The following is a 10,000-nucleotide window of genomic DNA, read 5'->3' as shown; positions in this document are numbered from 1 at the left end:
ATTGCATTTACTGTACTGTACTGTAAAGTATAGTAATGTGATGTACAGTATTGAGTTGATGTAATTTGTAACCTTTCAGTACTTCAATTTTTAGTTGTTATGAAAACGTTTGTTGGAAAAAACAAAAACTGTTGCATTGAGCTTCACAGAATGCTAACTGATGAACTCAATAAAACAGTGAAAAATAAAAACTGCAGTGTTTTATATAAAGTACACTAGTGTGTTGCTGCTAATCTGAAAGTGTATTCATATGATGCAAGTGTGTATCATTTTGTCATCAGAGTGACATTTTGACAAAGGATTGTTAGGTTTTGATAGCAGAGTTTCAATTTGACATGGAGGTGAATGGTTTATATCCCAGTGTTGTGTCTCAAAGTTTTGACACAATGAACCGAAATTTGCAAAAAGTGTTCAAGCAGTGGGCAAAAACTGTAACAAACCAACAATCCTTTAGCTCAAACTGTAACAAACAAACAATCAAACAAACAATCATTTAGCTCACCTGTCGACTCACTGCCAGCTAACAAGAGGCTTTAAAGGTCCCCCGTAGTGTGTGTGTCTGTGTGGGTGAGTGTGTTTGTGAGTTTGTGTGAATGTTTTTCCTTGAATTTCCCCTTGAGGATCAATAAAGTATCTATCTATGTGTGTGTGAGTTTGTGTGGATGTGTGTAAGTGTGTGTCTGGTGTGTGTGAGTGTATGTGTGAGAGTGTGTGTGTGAGTGGATGTGTGTGTGTGTGTGTGTGTGTGGATGTGTGTAAGTGTGTGTGCCCTGACTCTTAACATTGTGTGTGTGTGTGTCTGGTCTCTTCTCTGTGATGCCTGCAGGAGTTGTGTGAGTGTGGATGTGTGTGTGTGTGTGTGTGCCCTGACTTAACATTGTGTGCGTCTGGTCTCTGATGCCTGCAGGAGTTGTGGATGTGTGTGTGTGTGTGCCCTGACTTTTAACATTGTGTGTGTGTGTGTGTGTGTGTGTGTGTCTGGTCTCTGATGCCTGCAGGAGTTGTGAGTGTGTGTGTTCCCTGACACCCTTAACATTGTGTGTGTGTGTGTGTCTTGTCTCTGCAGGAGTTGTGAGTGTGTGTGTGTGTGGATGTGTGTGAGTGTGTGTGTGTTCCCTGACTCTTAACATTGTGTGTGTGTGTGTCTTGTCTCTGCAGGAGTTGGGTGAGGAGCGGCACTCACCCCCCCTGCTGACTGTCAATGGACCCGGAGGAGAGACGGACAAACTGTTCCGCAGCAAGAGCGCCGACATGGAGCTCACCGCAGAGAAGGAGCGCATCAAGAAGATGCTGTCGGAAGGGTAAGGAGAGAAAGAGAGAGAGAGGGAGGGAGGGAGAGTTTTTTTTTTTTTTTTTTTAAGAATTTTTACATTTTTAATTTTGGGAGAGGGAGAGAGAGAGAGTTTTTTTGACGAACTTTTGAATTTTGAATTTTTGAATTTTGGGAGAGCGAGAGAGGGAGAGAGAGAGAGTTTTTTTTGTTTTTTTGACAAGAGAGAGAGGGACAGAGAGGGAGGGAGAGAGAGGGAGAGAGAGAGAAAAAGAGAAATGGAGTGAGGAAGAGAGGAGGAGAGAGATAGATTGAGTGACCAAACCATAGTGAGAAAGAATGAGAGAGGGAGAGTGTCAGAAATGTCTGTACTGTGTGTTTGTGTGTGTGTGTGTGTGTGTGTGTGCAGAAGTGGGTTTCTGGATGTGTTTGAGCACTTGAAGTATACACTCATGCATTCATTTGTGTGTGTGTGTGTGTGTGTGGCATGTTAAGGAGTCTTGAGTGTCATGGTGTGAGTATGTTCAGGCGTGTGTGTACATGTTTGAAGCCTCACTCAGTCTATAGACAGCAATGCCAGATGATCAAGCCTGCCTGTGTGTGTGTGTGCGTGTGCGTGTGTGTGTGTGTGTGTGTGCAGCTTTGGGTTTCCACTCAGTGTTGGAGATTGTCTGTCAGTGTGAGTGTCGCATCATGTTGCTCCGTCTGTCCAAGATCCATCCCACCATACACACACACACACACACACACACACACACACACACACATACACAGGTAGAGAGACACACTCATGCACACACACACGCACACTCACACACACTCAAATGGCCTTGTAGTCCCTGAGCCTTGTAGTCCCTGAGCCTAGTCCCTGAGCCTTGCAGTCCCTGAGCCTTGTAGTCTTGTAGTCTTGTAGTCCCTGAGCCTTGTAGTCCCTGAACCTTGTAGTCCCTGAGCCTTGTAGTCTTGTAGTCCCTGAGCCTGGTCCCTGAGCCTTGTAGTCCCTGAGCCTAGTCCCTGAGCCTTGTAGTCCCTGAGCCTTGTAGTCTTGTAGGCCCTGAGCCTAGTCCCTGAGCCTTGTAGTCCCTGAGCCTTGTAGTCTTGTAGTCCCTGAGCCTAGTCCCTGAGCCTTGTAGTCCCTGAGCCTTGTAGTCTTGTAGTCCCTGAGCCTTGTAGTCCCTGAGCCTGGTCCCTGAGCCTGGTCCCTGGGCCTGGATCATGGAGATGCCAACAGATGCAGTGCAGACACATGAGCACCTCCAGTCCAGACACTATTGGCCAGAGGCATTACAGTAGGACTATTAACAATAATCACCATCATCATCATCAAAAAATATTCCTGCATTCTCTGCATTACAGTAATATATTTGTACACTCAGAGATGAGTGTTTTGCCATTAGACCATTTTGAAAGCTGCTTCTCGAGGGATGAAATGAATTTCCAGGCCTAGTTTGAAACAGGAAGAGCTTTGTTGAATAGCTCTGAGCATCTCTGACGTCACATACATTCTGACGTCATGGAGCTGATGTCTGTGGCGTGTGTGTGAATCAGGTGCAGGTTGGTGTGTAATTCATAATTAGTGAATGATGATTAGTCTAACAGGCTTCCACAGAATCCCAAAGTCACACACACACACACACACACACACACAGACAGGCCCCCACTCATTAGAGCCAGCAAAGCAGGAGGCTCTCAGGGTGGACGCATGGCATGGTCAGCCCATTTCCACCGCCTCCTCTGTGGACAGCCTTGGAACACACTTCAATTGCCTCCATTACATGCAAGCACACACACACACACACACACACACACTCACACACTTGCTCACTTACACACAAACACATACACACATACTCTCCCTCTCTCTCTCACACACACTCTTGCTCATGCATCCAGAGGTGCTAATGGATTATACTGCATCTAGTTGTTTCCTCCCAGGCCCGTTTCATTAGGTTGTAACGAAAAAACATGAAAACACGTCCTAGACCAGTGGCGCCGCTAGGGTTGTATTCCATAGTACACAGCATGGCCCAGGGTGCTAATTACCGCTTCACTATTCAACACGTGACGTGAACACCGCTAGGGTTGTATTCCATAGTACACAGCATGGCCCAGGGCGCTAATTACCGCTTCACTATTCAACGTGGCGTGAACACGCTAGGGTTGTATTCCATAGTACACAGCATGGCCCAGGGCGCTAATTACGCTTCACTATTCAACCGTGGCGTGAACACCGCTAGGGTTGTATTCCATAGTACACAGCATGGTCCAGGGAGCTAATTATCGCTTCACTATTCAACCGTGGCGTGAACACGCTAGGGTTGTATTCCATAGTACACAGCATGGCCCAGGGCGCTAATTACCGCTTCACTATTCAACACGTGACGTGAACACCGCTAGGGTTGTATTCCATAGTACACAGCATGGCCCAGGGCGCTAATTACCGCTTCACTACCCAACACGCCAACAAGGAAAAGAAAAGAAACCAATGAGCTGATGTGGCGATTTGTGACAGGCCCAGGTAGCTATGGTAACCTAACAATAAGGATTTGTGACAGGCCCAGGTAGCTATGGTAACCTAACAATAAGGATTTGTGACAGGCCCAGGTAGCTATGGTAACCTAACAATAAGGATTTGATTACACTGCTGTTTGATCCATACTATACTTATTAACTGAATCTTATCAATCTTGAACCCAGGACCACAGAACACACACACACACACACACCTAGACTAGGCCCTACCATAAATTAGGATAATCAGAGTCTGTGCTGTAACCAAACACTGCTAAAGCTGCTAAAGCAGGTCAGGGTGTTTGAGGGATCTCTAAGGACAATACTTAGAGCGTTTGCACACACACACACTCTCACACACACACACACACACACACACACATATATAAACACATACACACACATATGCAAACACATACACACACATGCACTCATTTAATTGATTGAATGGTCCTGCTGGCCTTTCACACACCTGACGAAGACCTGAGTGGTCGAAACGTTGTGTATCACCCACCATTAAACTGGGAGCTTTAGACACAGTGTGCGGATATCTTTAGACACAGTGTGCGGATATCTTTAGACACAGTGTGCGGATATCTTTAGACACAGTGTACACAGTGTGCGGATATCTTTTACAGCACAGTGTACACAGTACACAGTGTGCGGATATCTTTAGACACGCCACACAGTATGCGGATATCTTTAGACACAGTGTACACGGTGTGCGGATATCTTTGACAAGTATGCGGATATCTTTTAGACACAGTGATACACAGTACACGGTATGCGGATATCTTTAGACACAGTGTACACAGTGTGCGGATATCTTTAGACACACAGTACACGGTATCGGATATCTTTAGACACAGTGTACACAGTGTGCGGATATCTTTAGACACAGTGTACACAGTATGCGGATATCTTTAGACACAGTGTACACAGTGTGCGGATATCTTTAGACACAGTGTACACAGTATGCGGATATCTTTAGACACAGTGTGCGGATATCTTTAGACACAGTGTACACAGTATGCGGATATCTTTAGACACAGTGTGCGGATATCTTTAGACACAGTGTGCGGATATCTTTAGACACAGTGTGCGGATATCTTTAGACACGGTGTGCGGATATCTTTAGACACAGTGTGCGGATATCACACAGTATCGCGGATATCTTTAGACACAGTGTGCACAGTGCGGATATCTTTAGACACAGTGTGCGGATATGCGGATATCTTTAGACACAGTGTCGCGGATATCTTTAGACACAGTGCGGATATCTTTAGACACAGTGTCGCGGATATCTTTAGACACACAGTGTGCGGATATCTTTAGACACAGTGCGGATATCTTTAGACACAGGATATCTTTAGACAGTAAAAAGTATGCGGATATCGGATATCTTTAGACACAGTGTGCGGATATCTTTAGACACAGTGTGCGGATATCTTTAGACACAGTGTGCACGGTGTCGCGGATATCTTTGCACAGTGTGCGGTGACACAGTGTGCGGATATCTTTAGACACAGTGTGCGGATATCTTTAGACACAGTGTGCACAGTGTGCGGATATCTTTAGACACAGTGTGCACAGTGTGCGGATATCTTTAGACACAGTGTGCGGATATCTTTAGACACAGTGTGCGGATATCTTTAGACACAGTGTACACAGTATGCGGATATCTTTAGACACAGTGTGCGGATATCTTTAGACACAGTGTGCGGATATCTTTAGACACAGTGTGTGCGGATATCTTTAGACACAGTGTGCGGATATCTTTAGACACAGTGTACACAGTGTGCGGATATCTTTAGACACAGTGTGCGGATATCTTTAGACACAGTGTGCGGATATCTTTTCCTTTGTTTCACCAGGTCCATCTGTGAGATCAACATGGAGGCGGAGCTCTTCACTCTCCAGGACAGCAACGGCAAGCTGGTCGCCGCACTGCACGAGGCCAACACCAGCGTGGAGCAGTGGAAGAACCAGCTGGCACAGTACCAGGAGGAGACCGAGAGACTCCGAGAACAGGTGAGAGAGAGAGAGGGAGAGGGAGAGGAGGAGGCCGAGAGACTCCGAGAACAGGCAAGAGAGAGAGAGGGAGAGGGAGAGGAGGAGGCCGAGAGACTCCGAGAACAGGTGAGAGAGAGAGAGAGAGGGGAGGGAGAGGAGGAGGCCGAGACTCGAGGAACAGGCTATAAGAGAGAGAGAGAGGGAGAGGAGGAGGCCGAGAGACTCCGAGAACAGGTGAGAGAGAGAGGAGGAGGCCGAGAGACTCCGAAAAGAGAGAGAGAGAGAGAGAGAGAGGAGGAGGCCGAGAGACTCTGAGAACAGGTGAGAGAGAGAGAGAGAGAGGGAGAAAAGGGAAAAAAAGTAGAGAGCTGAATGTTCAGAGAAGCAATTTGAGAAAATGAGAGTGTGATGGAGTGACACAGAGGGGGGTATGGTAAGAGAAGAGATGGACAGAATAAAGACAGGGAGAGAGGGAAGATGGAGAGAGGGAAGATGAGATGGAGAGAATAAAGACAGGGAGAGGGGGAAGACAGGAAGAGAGGGAGGGAAGATGAGCACCAGGGTGCAGACTGGAGTATTATTGTGGATAAAGCACATGATTTCCAATGACCGGATCTGGGCCGGGTCTGACCCGCACGTGGGGGGATGTTCTAGAACTGAGTGCATTATGGGATGTGAAATCCAATCTTACCTGCTGCCTGAAGAGCCGTAATGAGAAGCAAAGCAATACAACCCTGAACGAGTGTGTGACGTCAAGCTCAACAGTCACTATGCACTTCAATAGGACACACACACACACACACACACACACACACTCACTATGCACTTCAATAGGACACACACACACACACACACACTCACTATGCACTTCAATAGGACACACACACACACACTCACTATGCACTTCAATAGGACACACACACACACACACACACACACACACACACACACACACACACTCACTATGCACTTCAATAGGACACACACACACACACACACACTCACTATGCACTTCAATAGGACACACACACACACACACACACACACACACTCACTATGCACTTCAATAGGACACACACACACACACACCTCACTATGCACTTCAATAGGACACACACACACACACTCACTATGCACTTCAATAGGACACACACACACACACACACACACACACACACACACACACACACACACACACACACACGAAGAAACAAAGATGACAAAAGATCAATGAGACAGAAAAGGCCTGATAGAGAGAGAGAGAGAGAGAAGGGGGAAAGAGAGAGGGAGATAGAGAGAAGGAGAGAGGGACAGAGATAGAGAGAAGGAGAGAGGGAGAAGGAGAGAGGGACAGAGATAGAGAGGAGAGAGTGAAAGAGAGAGAGGGAGATAGAGAGAGAGATGGAAAGAGAGAGAGAGAAGGAGACTCACCTTATTTTGATGAAGAGTTCATCCACACAATACAAACAGAAACAAGCAATTTCCAGGCCCAGGGAAATGTGCTATTGTGTGGAGATTTTAACGCAAGGACAGGATATGAGCTTGATCAGACTGACCCACAGGGCAATAGCCATGTATTTGGTAGAAATACCCTATACACCACACCAAACCTCCCCCAGAGAAATAACCTTGATTATGTTGTAAATAAAAGTGGTAGAGAGTTAGTGCACCTCTGTCAAGCCTTAGGCCTGTATATACTTAATGGCAGGACAAAAGGGGACTCTTTAGGGAGGTTCACATGTTGTTTATGTCTTGGCAGTAGTGTAGTTGGTTATGCAGTCACTGACATGGACCCCTCCTCCTTCAATGCATTCACTGTCAGGCAGCAAACTCCTCTCTCTGATCACAATCAAATGAATGTGTTTCTTAAAATGGATGGAAAATCCACAAACACAAACACGGAGCCCAGTAAGCTGTTTAAACTTAATTTAACCTACAGATGGACTCCTAATAGCTCTGACAAATTAATACAGGCAATAAACTCACCAGCATTGGTTGAAGAGATTACTAATTTCACTAACAAACAGTTCACTAATAATACAAAGGGTATAAATATGGCTGTGAATGAGCTGAATATGATGTACCAAAAGTCAGCACAAAATGCTGAACTAATAAGGAAAACTGAAAACAAAACAAAAAAACAAGATCATGTTTGACTCTGAATGCCAGAGCTTCAGAAAACGGTTGAGACAACTGTCAAACCGGAAACATCATCAGCCTGAAAACACAGCCCTTAGAACTGAAGCACTCCCACATTACAAAAAGCTGTGCTCAAACTGTTCAACCTTATCCTTAGCTCTGGCTATTTTCCTAACACCTGGAACCAAGGGATTATTACCCCAATCTACAAAAATGGAGACAAATTGGATCCTAATAATTACAGAGGTATTTGTGTGAACAGTAGTCTGGGGAAGGTATTTAGTTGCATTTTAAATGACAGGATCCAAACCTTCCTCAATGAACATAGTACCCTCAGTAAAAGCCAAATTGGATTCTTGAAAAATCATCGGACAACAGATCACATTTACACCCTACACACCCTAACCGAAAAATATTTGCTTGCTTTGTAGACTTTAACATAGCATTTGACACTCTTTGACATGATGGATTATACTACAAACTTTTGCAAAGCGGTGTAGGGGGTAAAACATACAATATAATTAAATCAATGTACTCAAATTCTAAATGCAGTATTAAAATTGGAGAAAAACAAACAGTTTTTTACACAAAGTAGAGGTGTGAGACACGGCTGTGGTCTGAGTCCAACATTGTTCAATATTTACATAAACGAATTAGCGGTGCAGTTGGAACAGTCTACAGCCCCTGGACTCAGACTTCAAGAAACAGAGGTCAAATTCCTGCTCTTTGCCGATGACCAGGTGCTCCTGTCACCCTCAGAACAGGGCTTACAGCAGCTCCTTGATCTGCTAGAGCAGTACTGTCAGTCCTGGGCCCTGGCAGGAAACCCAATAAAGACCAAAATTATGATTTTTCAAAAAAAAACCCAGGTGTCAGGAAAATATATACACGTTCACCCTATGCAACACTTTATTCACTTTATGCAATTGACCGTTCGCAAAACCCCGCCCATTGAACGCAGATAAGCCAATGGCAGTCCAGTACCTCCATGCAGGCAGACATGGCCCGTCAACTTTACCTTATGGCTCCATAGAAATGTATTGGGAGCCTTGATATTTGTCCGGTTTTATGGGATTTTATAGTGATATGAGTTGAAAAGGACAGTCAAATGACATATGTGGGATTAACACAACACTGATACACAGTAAAATGCCTTTCAATCTTGATTAAGTTTTCTGTAATTATGTTAAATTAGATTAAATTCTCTCGTCCCAGATCTCCACTATTTTAAAGCAAAGGGTTACTCCTTAGCAAACCATAACTATACAGTGCTCCACCACATCTGTGGATTAAGCCACACAGTCAACTCAATGTAAGTAAGATAAATAAGGATGTTAATCGTTTTCAGCATTGCCAGCATTGTATATAAAATGATTGTCACTTGGAGGAGACTTGTAGATAACTAACGTTAGCATAGTTAGCTAACCGCTGCTAATAACGTGCTAACTTCGTCACGTCAGAGAAGCATGGGGCTGTGCTATAGATCAGTGGGCTGTGCACAGTAGTGTAACATTTATTCACCATATAATAATAAAGTATAATAAAGTGGCTCGGCAATGTAGGCTATGTTTCTGTTTTTTGGCAGCACCATGTTCCTTAGATGACATGGCCCAGTGTCCTTGTAACATGTATCCAAGTCTATCTAGCACAGCTAATATTAATATCAGTTAATCACACTCGCCTCCCGTTTAAGTTCGTCACCCAACAAAGCTAGATATGAGTTTTTATACATGTGTCTGCATGTCATACTGCAGTCTTTCAACGGATTGTAAATGATTGTAAATGAATTTAGGTCTGTGGCTCTCTAAAAGAGCCCCTTGTGCTGTAACTTTTACAGAGTCGTAACAGCTACTGTACCATTGAATTTCTAGACAGCTCCGTTCTGAGTTTGACAGGCGTAGTAACAATAACTAGGGGGCGTGGCTTTTGCGAACGGTCAATTAAAAGAAAATTTCACAAAATAAACATCCCAATTACAATCTGGTACAAAATATTTGACAGCATAATCCAGCCTATTGCGCTGTATGGAAGTGAGGTTTGGGTCCCACTCAGTATGCACGACTACAT

The 10,000-nt window shown here is 44.7% G+C and overlaps 1 protein-coding gene across 1 annotated transcript in view; it reads left to right on the top strand.

Annotated features, from left to right (window-relative positions):
* homer3b (homer scaffold protein 3b) overlaps positions 1–10,000 on the top strand; it is a 55,439-nt gene that overhangs the window by 28,761 nt on the left and 16,678 nt on the right. Inside the window, exons 3-4 of the mRNA XM_048252940.1 lie at positions 1,159–1,301; positions 5,656–5,812. Coding sequence (XP_048108897.1) covers positions 1,159–1,301; positions 5,656–5,812 — 300 coding nt within the window. The remainder of the gene's footprint in view (positions 1–1,158; positions 1,302–5,655; positions 5,813–10,000) is intronic.

Source organism: Alosa alosa, chromosome 9 (assembly GCF_017589495.1).
Source record: "Alosa alosa isolate M-15738 ecotype Scorff River chromosome 9, AALO_Geno_1.1, whole genome shotgun sequence".
Classification (NCBI taxonomy): domain Eukaryota; kingdom Metazoa; phylum Chordata; class Actinopteri; order Clupeiformes; family Clupeidae; genus Alosa; species Alosa alosa.
Note: the sequence above shows the minus strand (reverse complement) of the source record. Positions and strands in the feature narration are given on the sequence as shown.